At 50.7% G+C, this 25,646-nt stretch overlaps 1 protein-coding gene across 4 annotated transcripts in view; it reads right to left on the bottom strand.

Annotated features, from left to right (window-relative positions):
* MICAL2 (microtubule associated monooxygenase, calponin and LIM domain containing 2) overlaps window positions 1–25,646 on the bottom strand; it is a 219,913-nt gene that overhangs the window by 85,264 nt on the left and 109,003 nt on the right. For 2 of the 4 annotated variants that reach the window (XM_065882898.1, XM_065882899.1), the window contains exons 11-20: window positions 24,620–24,767; window positions 23,365–23,564; window positions 22,861–22,967; window positions 15,150–15,218; window positions 12,117–12,260; window positions 10,553–10,675; window positions 9,087–9,305; window positions 8,772–8,873; window positions 7,428–7,553; window positions 2,509–2,571 (exon numbers count right to left, since the gene is read on the bottom strand). In XM_065882898.1, the coding sequence (XP_065738970.1) occupies window positions 2,509–2,571; window positions 7,428–7,553; window positions 8,772–8,873; window positions 9,087–9,305; window positions 10,553–10,675; window positions 12,117–12,260; window positions 15,150–15,218; window positions 22,861–22,967; window positions 23,365–23,564; window positions 24,620–24,767 (1,301 nt within the window). The remainder of the gene's footprint in view (window positions 1–2,508; window positions 2,572–7,427; window positions 7,554–8,771; window positions 8,874–9,086; window positions 9,306–10,552; window positions 10,676–12,116; window positions 12,261–15,149; window positions 15,219–22,860; window positions 22,968–23,364; window positions 23,565–24,619; window positions 24,768–25,646) is intronic. The other 2 variants (XM_065882900.1, XM_065882901.1) reach the window with 2 other exon arrangements.

Raw genomic sequence — 25,646 nt, 5'->3', positions numbered from 1 at the left:
ACACTCCCCTTGTGTGGCTGCCTCCCCGACCCAGTGTGTGAACTGGCTCCGAGGCGCTCTCCCAGGAAGGCACCATGTGATGTCACATACCCACGCGCAATTATTGCCTCTCCTGAGCGAGCAGAGATTAAGACCGTACTTTCTGGGGCTTTAAATACAGGTCCCTAATAAGACCTTAGTAACCACTTAGCTAATAAGCACTTTGTGCCACTGAGCTTCTGTGCAACCCTGACTTTGGGAGCAGTTACAGAAGAAGCAAGCAGAGGGCCCTGAGGTTGCTGGGGGTGCAGTCTCGGGCCGGCTCGGTTGTTCTGTCAGCACAGGTCCCGGCCAGGGGATCCAAGCCTGGTCCTTCCTCTCATTATGGGCCCTTATTTACATAAGGCTCCTTTCTCCCAGTTGCATCCACATTGCCACGTGTGACAGAGGCTTTCTTACAACCGAATGGAAACCATGCCCAGGATCATCACCAAGACCAAGAGGTAGACCAGGACTTGTGAATGGTCACAAGGAGACCAGGTGATGAAGAGCTTGTCTCAAGGGGTGAGAGGGGGCCTTTGAAGCTCATCCCAAAGACTGGTGTGAAGGCGGACGTTGCCCTGGGGTCTTGGGTTATCTCCTCTTTCCTGACAGCAGGATGTCTCATTGGCTCCAAGACGGTGAGGACATGACCAGATGGATTGCTAACTCAAACTATCGGTGGTGAATGACCAGGTTTTGCATTTTCCTTTTAAATCTCGAATCCACTGTGGCCTCATACTTCTGGATTCAATGAAAATGAATTACTAGAAGTACGATCACCCGCTTGGATGTGTGGCAATGTCAAACTGCTCTACAAGTGTCTAATGCTTACTCTCACTTGCTGTGCTCCTTGGGTCACAAACCAATGCCTGCCCGTGGACCACACCTCGGCATCCTGAGGAAGAAAGGAAACTCTGCTCATGGAGAAACCTCCAGAAAACTCATCCTGGTTTGACCTCAGAGTAAGAGCCAGAGGTTCTCAACAAGGAGATTATTGCACCGAAAGGCAAAAGCACGTATGCTCCTGGGGTGCTGGTCAAGAGGAGAGCTTACAATTTGCCTGGGAATCATTTGTCCAAATGCAAAGTTGGGCAATCTGATGATCTGGACAGAAATATACTGGTCGCAGTCACTAGTGTTTTGAGAATTGGTAGTTTTGGAGGGCCATGGGACTGCTTTTGCAACCCTTTATGTATCTTCAATGTTTATGTAATTTTTGAAGAACTGGGGTGTTTTTCACCACCTCTTTCCCCTTTGAATTCTAGTTATTTTCAGCTAGTTAATTAGAACAAGCTGGAACGGTTGGAGACTTCAGGTGGGCCAGCATCTAACGTTACATTAGATTAACCTCACATACTTCATTTCCCTTCTGTGAGCCTCAGCTTCCTCATCTGTAAAATGGGGAGACCACTGCCATCCTCACAGGGCTGTGAAAGAGTCATCAAAGAATCCGGGCTGCACCTCACATGGTGCTGGGCTCCCAAGAATCGCCTGGCAGACGGTTAATGAGTCCAAAGCACCGCAATTGGTGCAGCTTCAAATTTCCATGCTCTGGAACTTCTTTTTTTTCTCCTCTTCTCGGTGGCCTTCACTCGGGGGGACTTGCAGTTGCTTGGGGTCCCTCCTCTGTGTGAGTAAGGATAACGTGGCCCACACAGATGAAGGCACTGGCTTCTCTCCCCCGAGTCAACTGAGATTCACACATGGTGACATTAGCTGTCATTGCGAGCACCATCGCCAAGCATGGTCCCCATCTGGATGATGGAGCCTTTCTCACCCTGTTCCACGCTGGGAGATGGGTCATCTCCCCTCCGGTTTGCACAGTCATGTCATGACTGTGGCTTTCTCATGGCTACGCTCCCAGCGCAGGGCAGATGCTCCCCTGAATGAAGGAGGAAGCAGGCTCTTGGGCCTGCTTGTGTCCAAACAATGGTGACATCCCCCCTTGGGCCTGGAACTCAGCCAGGAACACCAGGTGTCTGGCCTGTGCTTCCTCACAGAACTGGGCCTCCTGTGGCCACCTGGCCTGCTGTGGGGATAAGGAAGCCCACACAGGTCAGGCAGGGCTGGGAGCAGAGCTTCCAGGGCCTCGGGGCTGGGGGCTGAGGGCTCGAGGGAAGGGCAAGTTTCGACGTGGGGCTAGAGGAAGTCATCTCCTGGGCCCACTTGAGCAAATATATTCCTCACTGAGGAGTCCCTGGATGAGAAACATCAGAGGACAGGCTGGTGGGCCTGAGTCCTCAGCCATATATGCTCAGGGCAAGGATTGAAACTGCCTTATTTGAGGGGCTCTGGAAATGATACCCTCAGGGCTGAGATGCAGGCAAGTCTTTGGGGCTATGACCTCCCAGTGGACGGCCATGTCTGCACCTACGTCCCCCGGTACCAGGCGCTGAGCTATGTTGAACCCTCACAGCCTTGCAAGGTGGGTCTGATAATCCCCCTTTGAGGCCGGGGCAGCTGAGGTTCAGGGAGGCTCTAACTCACCTGAGGCCACAGCGCTCCTAAGTGGCTGGGATGGAAATGGAAGCCTGAAGGTGACTTCTTTGCCTTTAGAAAGAGAGGAATCAACATGCCTTTTAGGTAAGTGAGCTTTCTTCTGGAATTCTCCTCCACTGGGGAGAAAGCACATTTACTGGATACTTGGGGCATTCGATATATGCTAGGTGTTTGCATTACTCCAGTCATCCTCAGGAGTAGCTGCTGTCACCGCCATTTTTTTTTTTTTTTTTTTTTTTTTTGTGGTACGCGGGCCTCTCACTGTTGTGGCCTCTCCCGTTGTGGAGCACAGTCTCCGGACGCGCAGGCTCAGCAGCCATGGCTCACGGGCCCAGCCGCTCCGCGGCATGTGGGATCTTCCCGGACTGGGTCAGGAACCCGTGTCCCCTGTATCGGCAGGCAGACTCTCAACCACTGCGCCACCAGGGAAGCCCTGCCACCTTCATTTTATAGGTTAGGATAATGAGGTGCTGAGAGGTCCACTAGCTCATCCAAGGACACACAGCAAGTAATCAAGTAATCGATGCTCTGAACCCAAGCGTGACTCCAAGCCTATACCCTTCTCACTACTGCACCCTGCTTCCCTGACACACCAGCATTCTGCCAGTTAAAATCCCACAGGCTGGGATACACACAGGTTACCTCCAAAGCACTGCCTAGCTCTATGCCCAGAACAGAGAGAACAATGAGTTTGGAGCAGCCTTGAGATCTACCCTTGTATCAGATGAAACACTGGCAGATTGCCCAGCCAAGACTCACCCAGCTTCTCTCTAATACGCAAATCTCTAGAGCAAACCCTGCAAATCCAGTTTTAAAACAAACACCTCCAGGGGTAGAGAGAGCTCCTTTTGCGATGCACATTGCTCTTCTGACCCAGGAGGACTTAACCACAGCACCCAGACCCGTGAGGCCCTCCCTCTGGCTCAGCTGTGCAAACACTCAGCTGCCATCTTGATCTTGCAAGAGCTCACCAGCCTTGGTAAATGGCTAGCAGCCATGCTAAAGGCTGAATTGGCAGTGGTCTCCTGCCTTGAAGAAAGAAGTTAGCTAAGGGTTGATGGGAGCTGATAGAGCTACCAGAGGGCTGGTTTGATGGGATGATCAGACTGGGCATGATCCCATAGCCCACGGTCTTAAAAGATAAGACTCCTGTAAGAATTTGGGCCCTAAACGAGAGGGCCTCAAGATTCCCTGTGACTATTCAGGCCAAAACCCCAGCTGCATCACTGAAATGTAAGGCGACATGCCAATCTGAGAGGGCAGGCAAGTGTAGTCTGAATGAAGGTAGAGCCCTGGCTACATCTCCTGGAATTGGTAACCCAAGTTTGCATCCCTGTCAGTAGCACGTGATCCTCATGACAAGTTTGACTATGTCTGTTCCTCTGAGGAGGTGATCAACCCTGGATCCTCAGAATTAAGGTGTAGGGCTCCAGGGCAGGAGGAGAAACAGGCTGCCTGCCAGGAGGTTGCTAAGAACTCAGCATCAGTTTCCAAGCGCATCCTCCTTCTTCTGGCTCCCCTGAATGAGGCAAACTTGAGTCACTGGACAATCAGAGCCGCCCATAATCTTCTGGGAAGAAGCATTAAGGCCCCAGGCTCTCTCCAGGGGAGAGGCTCTCAGAGCTCCACCAGGACTGAATGAAATTGTTTGTCACCAGGTTGTCACCTACTTTAAGGGGCAGCTAATTGTCTCCTCAGAGGAGGCCATCACTCTCTCAGATTCTGCATGTGCAAAGCCCAGTGTGGAATCAATGCTGGGGTGGGGTCCTGAAGAGGGAGGAAAGTTGCAGGTGGGGCAGGGGAGCAGGGCAGCTAGCAATATCCTTTGCAAAACTGCTTGAAGCTGGAAATTCACCACTCTGTGCTTAACTGCCTACAATGGCTTCATGGTGAGATCCAGAGGGGTCTGGGGGTGTCAGGTCCAAGCTGGGTCCTTTTTACAAATGGAGAAACAAAGGCACAGACAGAGTAAGTGTCCTAGGGTGGCCTTTTCTGAGAGCTCCCCAATCATTCCCAGCCACACAGTGAAAAGCTCATCAGCCTGTAATTAGTAAGTCAGAAGCTATTAAGATAGCCCAATTATACCATTATCTGATGGCCTAGGCTGGCTTGGGAGATGGGATTTAAAAAAAAAAAAAAAAAAACAGGGAGCAATTGTTCTACCCCAACCTGGGAGAAACAAAGAACAAACCTGTAGATGTGGGGACCAGAGGACCTGGGATTGGCCATCCCGAAGCCCACCCACCCCATTTGCCGCCCTCCTTAAGCCTGGGCTTGGGGCTCTACACACACAGAACCTCTGGGCTGGTCCCCATGACGAGGCCTCCATTCATACTTGGCTGCTGTGGCACAGAGGAGAGAACATGGGCTGGAGTCAGGAGCCCCGGGAACTAGTCTCCTCCCTGGACCTTTGTCTTCCTCTCTGAGGCTCTGCTTCTGCTCAATTCTCTTTCCCAGGAAGAGCCCTCCTGCTACCCCATTGGAAACTGCTACCCTTCCCCAGCACGCCAGGTCCCTGCTACCTGCTCTAATTTTCCCAGGGGAAAAACTGCCTTCTGATATGTCATGTAATTTACCTATATATTATCGCTGATTATTTACCTCCCTCTATTAGAATGCAAGCCTCATCAGGGCAGGAAGGTAACTACTGATCATTGATGTGTATCCCAAGAGTGAAGGGCCTGACACCAGCTGTCATTCAGTAAATATTCGTTGGATGAATGAATGCTCACTCAATGGCTTAATGAGTGACATTGGTTTAAAGCTTGAAGAGCCAGCGGAGAAGCAGCCAAGGGCGGCAGTGGAGTGTGATGATGATGTGACAGGATAGGCTCACGATGAGAAGTGTCTCTGCCAGGCCCCGGCAGCCCCACGTGTACCTGGGCAGGCTGCCTCTTGCCATCACCTAGAGAACTAATACCTATTGGAAACCAAGTCAGGGGACTTGGGATGTGTGGTGGCTTCTCTTGTCCCACCTCTGCTCTCAACTCTAGAGGGCAGTGACCAAGTCAGGACTTCCTAAGGACAAAGGAAAAGCAGAGGCGAGAGAGGGCATGCTGGGGGCTAGCCGGAAAGGGGCTGGGCCAGAGGGAAGCAAGGTGTGGGCCTGGCTGCCCAGCCAAGAGCACCAGCCACTGCCTGCCTATGCCCAGGTGCCCTTGCCCCTCCCATCAGCCTGTCAAGGGTGCCAGTGACCTTTTTCCATAGCAAGAAGTACCCCCCAGGGAAGGCTCTTCTCCCAAGCTGGACACAAAGGCTACTCTGAAGCCCTGGTGATGGTGATGACAAATATGCCAGTCTTCACCCACAGAGCTCACTACAATCACGTGAGCCAAGAATCACTCTCTTGTTGATGAGAAAATGGAGGCCCAGACAAGTCTCCCGAGGTCAATATTTAAGGTCAAACGGCTAAGCAAAGCTGACCTGGAACAAGATGCCAGGCATGTCAGCCATGGCTGTGTTCAGTAGAGTTGAAGACGGGAAGTGTTTGTGCTTCCCCGCATCACCTCCTGCTGCCCTTCCAGGGATGCTTCTCATCCACACTGGGGACCCTGGAGCGGGCGGGGCTCCTAATATTCCTTGCTCCTTTCTTAGAGACCCTGCCTGCACTCCTCTCCCCACAGCAGTGGAGGTCAGTGGGGGTGGGACTCCCAGGAGGCAGCGCCTAACTTCTCCCTAATGCACCAGCAGGTGGCTGGTTTGTGCTTTGGTCTAACGGGGTGGAAACGAACAAGCAGTAACTCTGACAGGGGCACACTCAGCACCGCACGTGGAGACGGGCCCAGGTGGGAACAGACGGAACGGAGGTGTTCAGGGGAACACAGTCTTCCAGAAAGAGGCTCCAACCTACTCCCATGGTTGCAACAGCTAACCAAGCGGGCTTCACGTCCATTTTTAGGCTCATCCGTTCCAGGGGCTATGCTTCTCCGGAGACTGCCCGCCTCCCACATCAGCCTGGTAATGTTCTTGGCATATTAGGTAACAGCATGACAAGTAAAAAACATGAAAAGTGCTCCAGAACCCAAACTTAATCATTGCTCACGGATGCATTTCATTATCTACTCAACCAACGTTAGCTCCCCACCAACTCACCACCTTCTACACTGCTACCTGCGTTATCCTTCTAGAACTCAGAGCAGATCCTTCCGTGCCTCTTTACAAGAGGGCAGAATGAATTCCTTTAACGCAAAAAGAGAGGGCTGGCTCTCACCTTCATTCTCTGCACTCCCATAAATACCTTTATCTGAAAATCAAGTTGCACCAGAAATGTCTTTTGATTCATGCAAGTCCTACCTGCCTTCCTTACCACAAGCCAGATCCCTTCTAAAGTGCCCTTCCCCTACACTTCTTTCTAGCAAAATCCCTCCATATAATCTTTAACACTTGGCTCCCGTATTACCTCTGCTGTGAAGCCTTCCCAGGCTTCTCCCTTCTGGGTTCCTAGAATTTTGCCTCTTAAACCTCTCATAGAATTAATGAAGTTCACCACGTGAGACTGCCATTTTGTTAGGCCAAAACCAGCCAAATTTGGCAATATCGTATGGTAAAATGTGACACATTTCTATGCTGAGGTGCTGTTTGCCATCTACACCATTTAAGAGAACTGTACCTCCTTACTCTTTGTTTTCTCAGCATCTGGCACGGTGGCTGGCATATGGTGGGTGCCCAGCGAGCGCATGCTGAACAAGCAAGCACCATTTGATAAGGTTTTGTGTGCTGCCTCTTCTGCTTTGTTTCTTGCTCTAGCACAAAACCAAAACCAAACCCAGGACCGTTGTAAAGTATCTTATAAATTTTCCTCCCGGCCAAGCCAAGATTCAGATGGTTGTCTGTGTGGGTGGAGCAGAGCCGGAGAATATCTCAGAACATGCAGGGAGTGGGGGAAGCTAATTGTTCAGGACAACTACCTTTCTGGCTGGAGAAACAGAGTCAACACTCGATGGAGAGGAAGTAGCAGCTGAATCAGGAGATGGAAGGCAGGAGGGAGAAGACGGAGGATGAGTATGAGACAGGCTTTTAGAGAGTAGTTTATTCTGCACAGAACAGAAACAGAGGAAACTGATTACCCCCAGGGAGACGCACAGTGAAGCTCGCCTCGATGATGCAGCCCCCAAGCCTACACATCCAAGGAGGGGAAGGGACATCCAGGCCCACGTCTCAGGACAAAAAGGTAGCCTGTGTCTTTGGAGCCCAGCAGGACCATCTGACTGCTGGTTACACTTCACTCTGCTACAACTTTTCTGGCTCCTTCGTCACATCAAAATAGCTGGAGTAGAACCATCCTGCTCCTGCCTACGTCTGCTGCCGACACCAGCACTAACTCCTGAAGGCCTCACTCTGGAGCTTGGCATGAAGCAGTAGTTGCAAGCTTAGGAAAGGACAAGCCCAGGCTACTCTGGGGTAGATGCTCCAGCAGGGACCTCTGCAGCCACATGGAACCCTAAAAATGCACTGAAGGCAAAGTATCCTTCCCACGTCTATGACTTCTGCCAAGTAGCAGAGGACACAGGTCTGGAGGAGGCTGGGTGAAAGCAGCAGAGGCGGTATGTTCTAGAGACCAGGCTTGCTGTAGGCAAGGGAGCACCTTACACGTACAAGCGCCGTGGGGCCTCATCCTCAATTCTGTCATCTCCTTGTGAGCACACCCTCTTCTTCTCAGCAAGTTTCTAAATAAGTGCCTGGCTGGGGGCGGGGGCTGTGCTTTCTATCCTGAGGCAAGGCCATTCTTCTGGCTGGTGCTGCCTTTCGCAAAAGCAGAGCACAGGTTACAGCACGTGGTTGACCTCGACATTCACGGTCTCCCTGATCGTGGCCATGGGGGCATCTCTCCATCCTGTCCCCAGACTTCATGAGCAACTGGCTTGCTTTCACCTTAAAGGCACTATGATGTGATTCCTGCAGTTGACCAGCTTTCCCTCTTTGTGTTGACCCCTAGGAAGCTCAGCCTACTCAGAAGCTGTCTAAGATCTGACAGCACACATGTTTCTGTTCAGTAATGTTTTCCTATGACCTGAGCCCGCTTTTCTGCCTTGGTTTTCCCTTTGTCATGATTTATCTAATTATTTTGAATCTTCTCATTTGGAGCTTTTTTAGACACCAGTCCAAATCCTTTGGTGACTTAAAAAGTGAATAGCTTTTCAGGCTATAGAGGGAGAAGGAAGGAAGAAATGAATCTCCAGAGACTGATTCAAGTAACCTCCCTGGATGTCCAACACCTGGGTTCCTGGGGGCTCTGAAAGCCCCGCATTTACCTGCGGGAAATCCCCGTGTCCAAACATAGAGGCAAGGTGAGCCGCCTTCTCCTTAATGTTCTTTTTGTGAAATTCCCTGTTGGCCAAATTCTGAGCCCTTTTCTGCAGCCAAGGTGAGAAAGGAGAAAGAAAAAAGAGATAGAGACAGACACTGTGAGGGGAGAGGCGGGGAGGCAGCCAGGTGGGCTTGTGGCCCTCAGCACACACGGCAGGATGGGAGACGGCACCCGCCCTGGACAGGAGGAGGGAGGGGAGGAAAGGAAGGCACCCTAGACACAGGCAGGGCAGAGACAGGGCAAAGAGCAAGGCTTTCACCTGGAGAACCTTTTCTTCCACTTCCTGCAGCCGCCGCAGCACCCCGGAGAGGGCCAGTGCTCCCTGGCAGGTGGCAGGCAGGCCGGCGGGATTTTCTGGCCCGCTCAGCTGCAGGTCAGACTTGGCTCGGGCTCTCCAGGGCCTGCTCGGGCACTCGCCGCCAGCAGACACTTGCTTTAGCTCTCGGAGCACATGCCCCGTGACAACCACCAAGGGGAACTGGGGGAGAAGGAAAATCAAGCTTCCTTCCCAACTGTGGCCCTCCCATGGATGCCCCGCCACCGTGAGGAATCCCCATGAGGACCAGGGACAAGGGCACGCCAGATGCCACCTTGAGTCAGATTCCAAACTAACCTTGGGTGTTGACTTTCCACCATCTGCATCAGTATCACCTGACATCCTCCTTAACAATACCGTCTTGTTATTAACAACACTCCAGACCCACTGAATCAGAGCCTGTACCACCCTGGTTCCCAAAGTCTGGGCCCAACCCCCAGATATGCAGGTTTAATTGGTCAGGGGGTGGGTACCAGAGATTGATTTTTTTTTTTTTTTTTTTTTTTGCAGTATGCGGGCTTCTCACTGTTGTGGCCTCTCCCGTTGCGGAGCACAGGCTCCAGACGCGCAGGCTCAGCGGCCATGGCTCAAGGGCCCAGCCGCTCCGCGGCATGTGGGATCTTCCCGGACCAGGGCACGAACCTGTGTCCCCTGCATCGGCAGACAGACTCTCAACCACTGCGCCACCAGGGAAGCCCGAGATTGCTATTTTTAATAAAGCTCTCTAGATGATTCTTACACACACAGACATAGAATCACTGCAATATGTCCACACTAACCTCCTTTGACCTCCACTCCCCGAGAAGCAACACAAAATTTCTAATGCTGACCGGGCACTTTTGAGTGCTGTGGTCAATAATAGTGATTCTATTCAAATTCCAAACCCAGAGATATTAGCTGGAAAAAGCCTCAGCCCATGGCTCCTGGCTGCTTCCCTGCCCACTGGGCAGGTCCTCATCTGCTCAGACACCAGGGGAGGTCTAACCACATCCCAGTCTTACTCCTTCAATGGCATGCGGCCAGCTGGCCACCTGAGCCCATTCCACCATCACTGTCACTTCTCCACTGATTTTAGAAATCAGCCTACTCAAGAGGTCTGCAAATAAGCTAAGTGTCCCAGGGGCATCACACAAAATACCCTGTGTGGTGTGGTCTGTTTTTCCCCAAGCAAATAAAGCACCAAGAGCCTGGTAGTTGGTCAGTCGATACCCCTGACTGGCATGTATTTTAAGATGCTGCATACTTGGTTATTCCTACCTATAAGGGTGGTAACCTCAAGTTGTGTTTGCCTTCCCAGAGAATCTACAATCAGCCCTATGTGGGGTGTAGAGACAGCCAGGGACCCCACCCCTCTGGATCAAAGTTCCCTCTGGTTTCACCAAGACAGCATCCACTGGAAGGAGCCCTACCTGCCTTTTCAGAGTTGGTGATGGGCTGGGTGCGGGCTCCTCTGGCTTGGGACGGCGAGAGTTAACAGGAGGGTCAGAGGAAGAGCGCAGTATGGGCTTACCTATCCCTGAGACACGGTGCTCCTGGGAGGAGGAAGGTGAGTCCGAAAAAGCAGCCGCAGGAAATAGGAAGGAAAAGGCGAGTCAGACAGACACTTGGAGGGAGGAGAGGAGGAGAGTCAGGGAGAGAGAGTTTGCAGATGCTGAGTGAGCCCTGGGCTGAGCTCTGACAAGCTGGGCCCAGCTGGGAAACTTGAACCCCGGCCCTCTGTCCGTGTGAACAGCAAGTCCCATGGTCCCCTTCTCTTGGACAATGTGTGAATCCCCAGGAGGCTGTGCTTTTGGCTCAGACCCGGGGCAATGGGCAGGCACATACCAGGCTAGGGTGTCAAGTCCCAAAGTCCTTCCTGCCCACTAGATGAAAGGGATGCTACAGTCCTTCTGAAGGAAGAGAGCCCTCATCAATACCTGGGGGCTGCAAGGGGCCAAGCCTCCAGGAGGGACAGTTGAGAAAACAATTCAGACAGTTACAAGTCTTAGGAACATGGCCCCCTTATAATAAAACCTGGCTTCCTGGGGAAGGTCGGTTTGTCCAGGAGGGGCATGGTCTACATCAAGACTAGGAAGATGTCTATAACTGCCTCTAAACAGAATTAACCAATTGTTTGTCCTTCTCCTGAGAGGAGCCTAATTCTGTCATGTGACAGATGTTCTCCAAAGAAAAACTGAACCCGTTGTCCCAAGCTTTTGTAATGTGACAGTGGTGCCCCAAAGGAATTCGGGGGAGCAAATGAAACCATCCAAGTGCAGACTCCAAGTCAGAGTCCAAGAGAAGTCAGCCGGGTCTGCAGCCTGACCCACAGCATCCCACCTCCTTCAGCCTCACATGGACCCTGGTCAGACACAACAGCTCTGCCAGCCTGACCCAAGGGAAGAAGGAGAGGGGGGCACCAGGGGACACTCTCGAGGTTGGTCCCCATTCCTATGGTCCCCATTCCTATGGAGCTAAGACCCTGGTTCGGACGGGTGTTCTCACCATGGACTGGGCAATCAGCATCTCTAAAGCTCCCTCCAGCTGCACCATCTCAAAGATGGCTGCAAAACAAGTCATGGTTACAAAGCAAAACAAAATCGGGGAAAGGATTTCTTCCCCAGTGCAGAATAGGCATCAGCAAACTACGGTCCTCGGGCCAAATCCTGCCTGCTGCCTGTTTTTGTAAATAAGGTTTTATTGGCACATGGCCACGTGCATTTGTTTACAGATTGTCCATGGCTGCTTTCATGCTATAATGGCAGAATTGAGTCATTGCAAGAGAGACTGGATGGTCCCCAAAGTTTAAAATATTTGCTCTCCAGCCCCTTTTAGAAAAGTCTGACTCCAGATCTAGAAGAAGCCTGAGACTCCTTTTGAGCCAGGTCTGGCTGGCACACCTGAAATCCAGTGCTAGCCTGACATTTCTGCTGGCTTCTCAGAGGGTTCTGTTCACCAGGTAGGCAGGGTCAGTGAACATCTGACAGGACTCACCTGCCTCAGGAGTGAGGGGTTCCGAGAGTTCTCCTCGAACTTGGCCAGCAGCTGACTTGCCATGGACTTGACTTTGTTCTGATTTCCACCTTCTTTACAGCCCTCTTGATTGGAGCCCAAGCTCTGGCTAGGAAAGGCTGAAGGCTGCAAAAGCCAAATCAATGCATTTGTTGTTGGTTCTGGAACCCAGGTATCAAGGAGGGGGCCTGGGGGCTCACGACAAGGACAGTTTCCTGAAGAAGGGCACCCTCTGTGGTCTGAGGAAGTGAGGCAAAAGCAGGAGGCAATGCTCACAGGTGGGACGTGTCTTCTCAAAGACGGGCACAGCTAGGCTTGGGAGCCAGACACTTAGTGTTTGAATTCTGACTCTTTCACCTCCCAGCCCAGTGACCTTGGCAATTTACTTCTCTGAAGTTTCCTAACCTGTAAAATGTGAGCAGTAACCCACCTTCATGTGACTGTTGAAAAAGTCAAATATAATAATGAAATGATGAGCGGAATAGTTTTCAAAATATATCATGTGGCTGACAAAGGGTGAAGAATTGGGGGGTGAAGGAAGCAAGAGGGGATGTCAGTGAGGCAAGGCACAGGCTCTGGGCTTCCCTTCTCTCCTCTGCGCCCCACTCCCAATGGCAACGAGTCCTGCTCTGTTGTTGCTATCTTTAAAAAAAAAACATTTGAGATAATTTTAGATTGACAGAAAACTTACAAAGACAGCACAGATAGTTCCTGCGTACCGTAGACCCAGCTGCACCTAACGTTAACATCTGGAATAATTATGACACTGTTATCAAAACTAAGAAATTAACACCGGCACAATACCATTAACAGAACTATAGACTTGATTCAGATCGGGCCAGTTTCCCACTAATGTCCTTTTAGGTTCCAGGACATAATCCAGGATCCCACACTGCATTTAGTCATCATGCCTCCTCAGCCTCCTCCCATCTGTAATGGTTTCTCCATCTTTCTCTGTCTTTCATGACCTTGACAGTTCTGAAGGGGACTGGTCAGCTATTTTGTGCAAAGTCCCTCCATCTGGGTCGGGCTGATGTTTGCTCATGATTAGCCCAGAGTTAGGGATTTTGGAGAAGGATGTAATGGAGATGAAGGGCCCTTCTCATTGCTTTGTTTCGGGACACGTGATATCGACACGACTTGTGACTGTTTAGATGTTGACCGTGACCAGTTGGTTATGCTGTTTTATGAAATGGAATCCTATGTAAGATTTTCTTAGCTCATCTGCTAAAATAAAACTTTAAAAATGATGGGTATCCAGTGAATGTCTGTTCCCCGGTACCATAGATCTGCTCCCATCAACCTCAGAAATACAAATGGCATTGTCACTTCCAGAGGGTAGTCAGTTTTCCTGAGGAGACAATGAATTTCCCTCCCAGGAACAGATGTTCTCAAAACAAAGATATGTTCACTTAGAAGAAATTCATGGGAAGAGGCAAGCTGTAGTCAACTGTTTTTTGGGTTTTTTTTAAGATTCCCTAAGAGTAGCAGCCCCATGGGAAACCTTGTATGCACAGCCACTCTGAAGAGTTGGACAAACACAAGCCAAAGAGTCACTCCCTACTTCAAAGTGAGAACTGTAACTCTGCGTAGCAATCCAGGCTTGAGTGTGAATAGGGCAAGTTTACTAGGCTGGTCACTGTTTGTACAGGCCGAAGTAGGCCAGGACAGTGGGTCGTGCAGAGTGGCCCTTTGCAGACATTCATGTGCATGTGAATCACTGGGGGGTCTCCTTCAAAACCAGATTTGGATTCAAGAGGTCTGGGGTAGGCCCTGAGAGTCCGCATTTCTAACCAGCTGCCAGGTGATACTGGTGCCCTTGTTCTTGGCCCACACTTTATGAGTAGCAAGAATTTAGAGAGAACCATTGCTTGGTTAAACCTGACTTAAGCAAAACAGCTGGCCCAGAAAACAGAGCCATTTCAGAAGGGGCAGGTGCAACCAGATTTCTTCCCACACTCTACATCTTGTGCTGCCAACAACAGAAACAGCACAAACACCCCCTCAAATAAGCCACAGATGAAAGGCAGGAGAAGTCTTCCCCGCGGGGATAAAATGTATCCAAGGGAAGCTTCTTGGGAGGAGGCGGGAGCGAATCACAGGCACTTAAGGCAGAGCCAATACCCGTAACTGGGGAATGGGATGCTTCTCCAGCCCAGTTCATCAGCCACGGCTTCTTCCTCTCAACTGTCTCCCTGTTCACTGGCTTCTTGCTCATGCCAGAGCCAAGAGCAGCAGTTCTTCAACCATATAAGATAAAAGAAGTTTCTTTCTAAGTCCTATAAATGAAGTATGAATGCATCCTACAAATGATCTCCCTTGCTTCTATGTCATCATTTTGGTATCAGCCAGTAGGCTAGCTAAAGCTGATATCCTACAGTTCACAGACAGTATCTAAGCTTGCTTTTGTGGAATTAGAATGGCTTTTTGGAATGAGCTATATATCTCAGGTCTCTTTACAGAGCTGCCTGGGGAAGCAAGAACTGATACTCTTTTTCTGATCAATTTTTTAGTAGCAGGAGAGAGACTCATGCTTGGCTTTGACAAAGTAGCCTGAAACTTTCTTCTCTCACCAGAAGGTGGCATTTGTGGGTGCTGGGACATCTGCTTTACAGAAAACACAAAAGGTAGAAACTAGGACTGGGAGAAAAGTGGGACTGCTGGTGCCTCTTTACTACTTACTATTAATAGTGATTATATCTTGATTACCCTAGGTGCCAAAGACCATGACTGGCATGTTATACACGTCCTCTTACTTAATCTTTAAAAATTCTGCAAAATGTCATCCATTGCAAATGCATCATCTGTGTTTTACAGATATAAGCCACACCCTGGGAGGGTGACATAGCTAGTGACCAGACCCAACTTTTTCCCATCAAGCCAAGTTTGGAACTCAGTGGTTCATGAGAGAGGAAAGAAAGAAGGGCAGGGCGACTGCCATGGTCAGGAGGGCGGGCTGTGGCCACTGGCTGTCGGGAAACGGGCTTTGTGTAAACCGACACTGAGCACACGCACCTCGTCCAGGTTGTTGAAGCCTTTCCGCCTCCGCTTGCTCATGTCATTCTCTTCGGTTCGGCTGTCCACCTGTGATGGCCAGGAAAGCATGGTGAGCTCAGGGCTGTCAAGGGCTGCGATGCCAGCACTGGGGATCCAGCCCTGCCCGCCACAGCTGCTGGCCCAGGAAACAGATGGGCAGAAATTACCCTGCACTGTGACACAGGCTTTCGGCTCTGTTCAGGCACAGAGGAGGGAGCCTTCCCCAACCTCGGGAGCCAGGGGTTCTGTCAGAAGGGGATGGGAACACAGCCCCCAAAATCATGTCAAAACATTCCAAAGCACAAAGAATCCCTGTGACATGGGCAGGGATTGTCTCCTTGTCAATGACCTTGGACTCAGAGTGGTCACAGCTGGGCCTGCTGATGCTGCCCCGTGGAGATCACCTCCTACGAAGAGGTGCCACTGGCTCCCCTCACAGGCAAGGATTCTCGGGACTTAGATCAGCTGTCCAGGAATTTGATGGCAAATTACGCCTGCCATTAAGCCACCATTGCAGCTACTGGTAAATGATATTATGTTAACTTCCAAGTAGCATCAGATATGGCCTGAAAACTATGGTGACCATACAGCCCAGTTTGCCCAGGACAGTTTGATGTACTGCTTTTTCCCCCAGCGTAATTATGAATAGTGCCCCCTTTCATTTTCAAAAATATCCTGGGGGCTTCCCTGGTGGCGCAGTGGTTGAGAGTCCGCCTGCCGATGCAGGGGATGCGGGTTCGTGCCCCGGTCCGGGAAGATCCCACATGCTGCGGAGCGGCTGGGCCCATGAGCCATGGCCGCTGAGCCTGCGTGTCCGGAGCCTGTGCTCCGCAACGGGAGAGGCCACAGCAGTGAGAGGTCTGCGTACCGCAAAAAGAAATGAGGCTTGTGTCACATGTTGAAATGATAATATCTGAATATATTCAGTTCAATAAAATATGTCCTTAAATTTAAAAAAAAAAAAAAAAAATATCCTGGTTTAGACAACAAATTGCATGGTTGTCCCACTGATAACCCCTTACAGCCTACTTTCTTCTTCCAAAATCTGGACATTTAAATCCAGAGAACCCTGCCCTACCTAAGCCCATTGCATGACCCCTGCAAAGGCCACCCAAGGGCGCACTTGTGGTCTGACTTATCTCCTCAAGGGAAGGAGGGGGACTGCACAGGTTGAGCTGATGCCACGAGCTGGGGTGGGGCTGCAGGCTGGATTTAGTGCCTCGTCATGCACCCTGCTGGGTTAGCCTCTCCTTGACACTGGGGTTAGACCTCGAGCTGGGACCTTCCCCAAACGGCCAGCCTACTGAGGACCATGGAGCCGTCCCCGCCGACTATGCGTGTCCCTCCCTGGGGGAGCCTCCGACACCCTCAGCGGGGCCCTCCATAGCAGGGCCAGATTAAATCCCAGCCTTTGTTCCACACTGGATGCAGCTGAAAGGGCTGCTGGCTACCCTCTCCTCTCAAACCCAGGCATGCTGCCCAGTCAGCCCCACACATTCTCACCTTGCCCCATCACAGAGGATCCTTCACCTCCTGGTTGTTCTAAATCAACAGTGATGTTCAAAGCCCCCAGCACGCAGTCTAGTGTGCACTCAACTTACTTCCACAGGCAAGCACCCGCTCCCCTGCACTTACACTCCCCATCACCCCGCCCCTCCTCCTATTTACCAGCACCTTAAAAAATTTTTAAGACAAAATTAACTACAGTTTAGTCACTGATATTTGTTCAAAAATGTGACCCTTCCCTTGCTCAGGCAGCATAAAACAACAGATCAAAGGGCCTCGCCTTCCCTTCAACATTTTCCTCAGCTTCTAATAAATCATTATTCTGTGAATGGAAATGATTTCAACCCAAATGTCTGGGCAAACACCAAGAGAAACAGATGACCTTATTTACAGCATCGGGTCCTAGAGGCCCAGGCTGTCTGGGTGCCTGGCTCCACGGCCTGTGAGCCCTGCACTGGCCCGGAGACGAGCCTGTGAAAGTACAGGGTTTCCTCCCAACAAGAACACTTCATGCATCGTCTTAGGGGTTTCTGTTGTTCTTCTTGTTTCCACCTTAAATGAGGACTTGGCTTTTCCCTCAAAGAGCAACACATCTTACTCTCTTGCATTCAGCAGCCCTGGCTGTGACTGGTCCAACTGAGCCTGCCTGGATCCAAACTCAGTACGTTAGCCGCAGGCTCACAGAAAACACTCCTGGGGGGAGGGTACCCAGCAGCAGCGCCTAAGAAGACCCCCAAATCCTTGGGGGGAGGGGTGAAAGGAAGTGGGTGGGGCAACATCAGCTCCTCTGATTCAGCCAGACCCCTGGGACAATAAAATGCGGTCTATATGGTTAGCAACATACAAATACAAAGGGTCTCTGTTCTTCCTTATGGATTTATCATGGAAGCACTGATTCTCAGATAAGAGCTAGGTTAAAACAAAAAGCTTGAGAAAACACAAATCTAGAGATTTATCTAATTTTTTTCTTATCTGGGGGGCCACAACTGTCTCCGTAACGCCCTCTCCCTGGTCTCTGCTTAGCATTGTAGAGAACTGGGGTGCAAGGGGGAAGAGAATACTTACTGTGCCCCGAGAGAGTATGAGAATAAACAAATAACTCACTTTCTTATTAATTTTTCCTGCCCTTTCACCCTAAGATACTTTCTTGTCATTATTTCCCAATGATTTGAAAGATTCTATATACCAAAAGGCATTCATTAAACTACTTGGTGTTCTCCATTAAAAAAAAAATCAAAGACATATGTCTACCAATCTCATCATTTATTTGATCAGCACAAGATAATCACGTTCCCATACTGCCTGACTTAAGGTGATTTTAGCCCCAACTTTATATTTAGTTAGCTGGTGGAGAAATTCAGATCCAGGTCATAGGAAGAGAGGTTGGCCATTGTAGGCAGTGTCCTGAGAGTATACTGGCCACCATGATATTTAGAAAGATGGTCAGTGACACTGGCAAGAGAGCTCTTCCCTTCAATGGCGGAGCAGTATGGAGCCATGGGATCGAGTTCTGACACGAATTACTTCCCGGCTAAGTGACCTTAGGAAAATCACCCAACTCTTCTGACTTTAGTTTCCTCACTTCTAAGATACTATACTATCTAGCTCATAAGTAAGTTATTGTAAGGATGAACAAATTCATGTATATAAGACACTTCTTCTCCTCTGAAGTGCTATATAAGTGTTAGACATTTTAAGTTAGGTTAGTGCTATTCACAGAATTAGAAAGTCTGAATTCTAGTTCTGGCTTTGACATTTACCACCTATATGGCACTGCATTATAATCTCCCTAAGACCAAGTTTCCCCATCTCTAAAACTGGGATGAGAACATGTCCCCTGCCTTCCTCAAAATGTAACAAGAGGAGCAAATGCGCTATGACACTGTAAAATGCTGGATCCATCATGGTTGCAGTACGGAAGCCAGTGGTCAACCCAACTAGTTTTACCGTTTTCAGAAAACGAGCATCTTCATTTAGTCAGTATGGGATGGGGACCATCATTTACAGAGCCCCTTCCATGTGCCAGAGAAGGAGCTCAGACCTGCAGCTCACACTTGTTCAACGCTGTCTTCACAGCAATGCAATGTTTATGTTATTACAATATTTTGCAGACAAGCTGAGGAACTTTGAGAGGTTTGGACACGTGCTGAATCCCCACCAGACCCAAATACGTATTTGTCATCTGGGCTTCAGCTTACATCCCCATTCTATAAGTCAGTGCAGAATCCCAGGCTGCAGTTACACAGAGAACAGGAGAGCGATCACCCTCAGCAGCGACCTGCAGACCACAGGTGCCCAGGGTGGGATGGGGGCGGGCACCCAGGGTGGGATGGGGGCGGGCACGTTGCTTAAGCCCTGTGCTAACTGACCCAGGCAGCATCAGTAACTGGGCTGACTCCCTAAGCCGTCTTCAAGTCTCTGAAGACTCGTACTGAGAAGTACGAGAACCCTAGTGGGAGTTTTGGCTGCTGGGTGGGTGGTTCTGTGAAAAGAGCTGGAGAAGGGGAGTGAGAGGAACTTAGGAAGTCACACTGGAAGGTCAGCTCCCTCCAGCAGAGACCTTGGCCCTCTTTGTTCACTGCTGCGCCCCCAGCACTGAGAACTCAGCATAATACGGGGACTCGGTAAATCTGTGTTGAATGGAGGAAGCACTTTCTTACATAACTGCTCCTGGATCTTTGGAAAGTGTCTGTGAAGGAGGGTCAAGGAGAAGAGCTGGGAGGGGGACCCTCCAGCTCAGACCAGACACTGATCTGAGTCATGCTTTGTGAACCCCAAACCACCAGGGTCAGCGCTAGACGAGGACTTGGATCAGAATCAGCCAGCCGAGCAGGATAAATCCTGGGGCCACCCACCTGTCTTCTAGGATGGGCTTTCCAGGGACAAATGACAACTTCTGTGTTGTGTTGTCCCTCAAGGAATGGGCCCAGAATGGGGAAAACAAAGATCAGGCACCTCAACTATGTATGTAATATAATATGTGTCATAACTGAAGTGGACAAAAATCTAGGCATTACCCACGTGTGGTAAGACGAGGTGAGCACAGGTAGCGTGTGTGTGTGTGTGTGTGTGTGTGTGTGTGTGTGTGCATGCACTCACATGCACACACAGGAGACAGAGACCACATATGTGTGTTCAGATGTCACCTGTGAGCCTGGTGACAAGAGCTTTGGAGTCTCTAGGAACTGTCCCATGCTACAAGGCTTCTAGCTGCTGACTGGGACAGAGGCAGATCTGCAGCAGACCAAGGGCTTTTCTTTAAGAGGAAAACAGAATCCCTAAGCTCTTCTCCTCCTCCCCAGGCGTGGGCCATCCAGTCTTCAGAGATAACCAACCCCAGTAGGTTACCACTCTCCAGAGGTACGACCCTCTTGGCGTGGAATGGGAAAGTCATTCTCTCTAAAATAAACAAGTTTCTGGATGGAGGAAGAGCCTTCAATTTTGCCCAAAGTTGTTCTCTTTTGCTGGAGTTTGGATGTTATCAGGAAAATAAGATTAGGGAGGAAAGAAGAATTTAACACCAACATCAAAAACCAGGAGGGAGAGAGACTGTAAGACTGGCTCAGGAGAGAAACAATGAGCCCTCTTCAGATTAAGAGGCCACATGTGAACAAAGGTGGGCTGCTCAATCCCCGCATCAAGATGGTCCTCTGAAGTCAGTGAGGGGGGAAGGAGGGGAATGGAGGGACGAGAGGAGGGGGCGAGGTCAAATACAGATGCACCTGTACATACAGATCGTGTGTCTGAGCTCTGGTGTACAAAATCATGCAAGCGCAGCCTAGCCTGCATCTCCAGTCCGTAGGGGCACGTGAACCAGGGCAGTGAAAACTGCGTGTCTAATTGCATTGACATCTTCTTGTATAACTGCGGGGGAGCCCCGTGTATGTGTGCAGTTTCCAGTCTCCTGTGCAGACCTCCTCTGTGCGTGTCCAGGGGCAACCTGGAGTGGACTCAGTACTCTTTGGTCATGAGACATGTTAAGACCAAAGAGCATTGCAAACAGATTTCTCCAGACCAAAAAAGGATCCAGATATAAGAAGAAGACACATGATAGAAAGGGGAGAAGGTACTTTGCACGTGGTCGGACCATTGCACTGGCGTTGAGTGGTGGACAGTATATGCTGGGGTGTTTTAGTGCCAGGGCAGAATATGACCCAGTGGCCCTGCAAACCCACCAACCCACCAGTTTGAGGAAGAAGGGTGGGACAACTAATGCCCACACCAGGCACTTACTTCAATGACCTAACCTCTCTACCTATCCGAGAAGCAGGGCAAACTTTAGACATTAACTGGGGCCATGGGAGGGAATCAGATCTGTGGATTTTAGCCGCTCTCAAGATGGGCAGCCAAGGAGCACACCCTGGAGGAGACTGGACGTGGGCCAAAGTCAGCCAGGGCTGGGCCGGGCAGAGCCCACGCATCCCCGCTGCATTTGCTAGCAGAGCCAGGACAAAGTGGAGTGCCGCTCCGGCGCCCTCAGAGGGCCTGGAGGGCCTGGCTGACGGCTGACTTTTGACCATTCCCACCTCCTGAGCCAGAGCTGGCCAGGCTGTTTCACTTCGGTCACTCTGTAAACAGAGGTGTAGTGAGTGAAAGGTTTAAACATGCCTCTCCAGTTCCCAGCTGTGGGCTAAGTGGTGGAAGGAAAGTGGGTGAATGGAGAAAAGTGATAAATGTTTGGCTCAGAGAGCTTCCAGAAAGGCTGCACTGGCTTGCCTGGGATGGAGTAGCCCAAAGCAGGGGTCCTCGGTCATCAGAGGAAAAGCAGCTGGGCTGAGGTGGGGCAAGCCGACGACTGGGCTCCGGAAGACAGCTTTCGCTCAGCGTGACCTACGGTGGGTCACGGCATCTCCCACAGAGGCTCTGAGTGGGGCAGCTCGGGGAGCAGAGGGCACAGGGCAGTGGCATGCAGCTCAGCCTTGCAGCTGCTCTGGCCCGCACACCTGCCCTCCCCAGCCCCCGAGCCTGTCCCTTCCTAGAGACAGGGCGTGTAGAGCACTAAGTACCCAGTTCCTAGAGTCAGCACAACCGCTGCTGCCTTCCAGGGGCACAGCCCTCAGGGGAAAAAGTGACCACTGATCACATAGCCCAGGGAAAGAAAGGAGGCCACGGGGCCCCAGCCCCACCCTGGGCGGAGGGGTTGGCAGGACAAGGCATGACTGGCCAGTGGTTAAGAGCCTGTGGCAACCCAGAGACACTGAGACGCACGCAGAGGCCTGCAGCCCTCTGCCGAGTCAGTGGAGGGAAGGCAAGCTCTGTGCGAGCCCCTGCAGCCTAACATCTCTGGGCCTCCACTTTTTATCTGTAAAATGAGCACATCAAGCAAGGCAACTTGTATTATACCTTCCATGGAGATGTCGTCATTCATATTACCCTGTAATTTCTCGTTAGGCCTGTGGTTTCCAAACTGCGTACCAAGGCACCCTGTGGCACCAGAGTGAACTCAGAGAGGAGCCGCAGGATACCTTAGATTTTCTAGGGAAGCATGGTGATGTCTGTCACACACCTTGCAAAATTCCCCTACCAAGTTATTTGGATATAACTACTTAACAAACGAAAATTTCAGGCATTTCTTTTGATCTGGGGGCAGTGTGAAAAAAAATTACTAAGACACTAAAGGTGCCATAAGTTGGGAAAATTTGGGAATCTCTTTATTAGGTTCTGAGCTCCTCAAAGGCAAGGTCCATATATTACTCACCTCTGTATACTTGCTCCCCTCATCAAAAACAAACGAAACACTCAGCCTTAACGTTGGCATGAACAGGGCCCAGTAAACATTGTTGAATGAATGAATAAAAAAAATGAATGGAACAGAAGATGTAAATGTAGCCTCATCATCCACGTCTGCTACTAAATGGCCGTCGTGCTCTTGATCTAAATTGCTTAATAAAGTGAGATGTCGTGTCCATCTCCCTGCTTAGGAGGCAGAGCTAATCTGACTGACTTTTAAAAATACTCACCAGCATGTCCTCTTTGCTCTCTACCCTGCCCTTCCTATAACCACGTTGAAGGCACTGAAGCTGGCTACATGGTGCAGGGGAACTTGACTGAGTTCTACTCATGCCTTCCTGAGCACTCGATCTGGGTAATTTATCAGCATCAACAGACCCAGCACGTGGCATCTCCCTTCCCCTCACCCATCCACGTGTAAGAAGAAATTAAACAAACCCAGGCCGAAACTTACTCGTGGAGTTCTCTTCCTTGGAAACGTGAGGTTGAGATAGTTATGAGAAATGGATGATTTGGCCATGCCGAGGTCAGCGTTCTCTCCGTAGTTTTTGCGCCAAGCATCTGTTAGGAAATAAAAGTAAGACTGAGATCCAGATCCTTCCACTGCTCCCCCAGAGCTCACGGGGTGTCACTGAGACAAGGCCCCTCCAAAATAATTCCCTCACCCCCAACTGAAGCTGGCAGTGGCCTGCACAGAGGGCTGGTGCCACTCTGTCAGTGATCTCCCGGTGACAAGGGCAGATGCAGGCCAGCCCCATGTGGCACCTGCCACACAGGACCCACTTACATACATGGTTCTGGGTCTGTGAGGTCCACCCTTGTTTGGGCTCAAAGGCAAAGGGAGGGCAGGGGTCAGCCCCAGAACAGAGGACATCAGTGTGAAGAGCAGCCAGATGTGGGCACAGGGCAGAGACGGCTCAGGGGCTGGCAAAGCCTCATCCTGAAAGCAGGTCCTTACCCACGGGCCTCAGCGGGGTGCCCCGGAAGAGCTCATAGAACTTGGAGAGGTACATGACCATGCTGAGCTTGTCGGGCTGCGGGGCTGAGGCCATCTCTTTGCCCGTGGTCACTGGGGGGATGCCAAACTCACGCTCAGCCACGTCAAATGCCAGCTGGTTGTTCTCCACAGTGTCATCTTCATTCAAAGAGTCAAAGTTGCTGGAGAATCAGAACAAGGTGAAGTTTTCGGAGAGGATGCAGAGGGGTGAAGAGCTGAGCACACTTAGCCATAAGGAGCACTGCAAGTGACAATGCCCTTGCTCCAATCCCTCCACCGCTACCCCCCACCCCTCAGGGGGGCTCAGCCAGAAGACGCTAACCCTGTCCTCACTCAGGGTGGAACCAATCAGATCTGGGCTATGAAAATGTCATCTGCTACCTGGGATGAAAAAAATCAGAAAATAATTGGAAAATTTATGAACTACTTTACTTTTCAATAGTTCCCATTCGTTCTTTTCCTTTTAATTACAAAAGTGATATGGGCTTCTTGTAAATAAAAGAATCAAGTTATATAAAGTAAGAGGTGAGAGCCTCATCCCCTTCTCAAGGCAACCTCATTTCCTAAAGTTACCAATTGATAAACTTTACTAGGTTTCCATCCAGCCTTCTGGATGGATTTGCTCCTGGGTGTGAGGTTACACTGCAGTTGATTTAAACACAACATAATAGATGTATTGTGCTTTCAACATCACAAAGCATTTCCACAAACAGAATCCAATCTTCCTAATGACCCTGCCATTATTCCTGATTTATAGATGAAGACGGCAAACTCAGAGAAGATGAGGGGCTTGCCCAACAGTATACAGCTAACAGATCTGGGTCACAAATCTAATTCTTTTGGCTGTAAAACCCTCAAGCTGGTCCCCAGAATTACATCTTGCCCATAAGTCCTCTCTTGAGGGTAGGGCTCCAAAGTGTGAACACTCAAATTTCCCAAATGAAAGGGGTTTGGTGTATGAGTGCAATCAGTCACCGAGCCTGAGTCATTCTGCTCCTTACACAGAAGGAACGCAGATCCAACAAGTTGCTGGCAGAATAATCAGTGCAAAGGGAAAAGAACAAGCCAAAGAAAAAATACAAATTCAAAGTATGCAAAGAGAAATACTGATCTACGTGCTGAAGATTCGTATCTAGAACAGCCCTGGTCTCCCTTGTCTCCAGGGTCCCCTTGGGCCATGAGGGGCTTGCCAGGTCCAGCTGAGCCCCAAACTCACATCAGCTCAGGCCGGAAGCGGTGGATAATGGCACACAGGGCCAGGCCACTCCGCCAGGACGTGGTCAGGTCTGTGACGTTGACATGCTGGTAGCCCTTGGTCTGCTGCTGGCACCAGGTTAAGAGCTTGCTGGGCCGGATGTCTGACTCTGCAGCAAGAGGAGATGGACAGTGGTGAAGCGCTCTACAGAAATCTCAGCAGCTCCCCTGGGGACCTGCTCTGTCGGCCACCACGGGTGGGGACCAGGAGGAACAGCACTGAGACAGGGGCTGTGGGCACAGCTGCAGCCTCCTGAGGGGGTCCTGTCGAGAGCATGCAGGAGGGCAGGATGTTGGGACAGGAAGCATGCTCTCCTGCAGGAAAGAGTTCCTGAGACACCCTCTGGCCAGGTCCTGGTTAGAGGCTAGGAACACAGAGGTGAGGGTGACGTGGACTCTGCCAACAGCATGCTCATCTTGTGGGGAAGACAGACACAGAAGTGGGTGACAATAACAGAGAAACCCAATGCCAGGGGAGCACATGAGTGGGCTTGCCAGAGTCTACCAGGGCAGGGGAACTCGCCAAAGAAAGGGTCATGGAGGAAGTGCATTTGACTGCTTCTAGAAGAGTGTCTAGGACAGAAGGAGATCTCCAGGAAAACAGAAAGGACTGTGCCGTGGCAAAGAATCTAGAGAAACCTGCCATGTTATGTGACATGGTTTATTAAAGGCCGGCAGCAGCAGGGCGTGTGGGTGTGGAAGGCAGGGAGGGGTGGCTGGTGAGGCTGAGTTTGCCCGATGGCGGGCAGGATGCAAGGTCTGGGCAGGCAGTGGAAGCCAGGTGTGTCTTTAAGCAGGATGGTGACCTGAGCACAGCCGGGTGGACGCTGGGAAGCTGGTCATTTCATCACCCCTTCCCTCCACACTGAGCACCAGCCTTGTGCACAGCACTGTGCCAGGCCCTGGAAGCCCAAGAAAAGAGTGAAGCACATGGAGCTTGTTATCTAGCTGGGGAGACAAGACTTCTCATACTGGAAACAACAGGGTAA

This window comes from Phocoena phocoena, chromosome 8, assembly GCF_963924675.1.
Source record: "Phocoena phocoena chromosome 8, mPhoPho1.1, whole genome shotgun sequence".
Lineage (NCBI taxonomy): Eukaryota > Metazoa > Chordata > Mammalia > Artiodactyla > Phocoenidae > Phocoena > Phocoena phocoena.
Note: the sequence above shows the minus strand (reverse complement) of the source record. Positions and strands in the feature narration are given on the sequence as shown.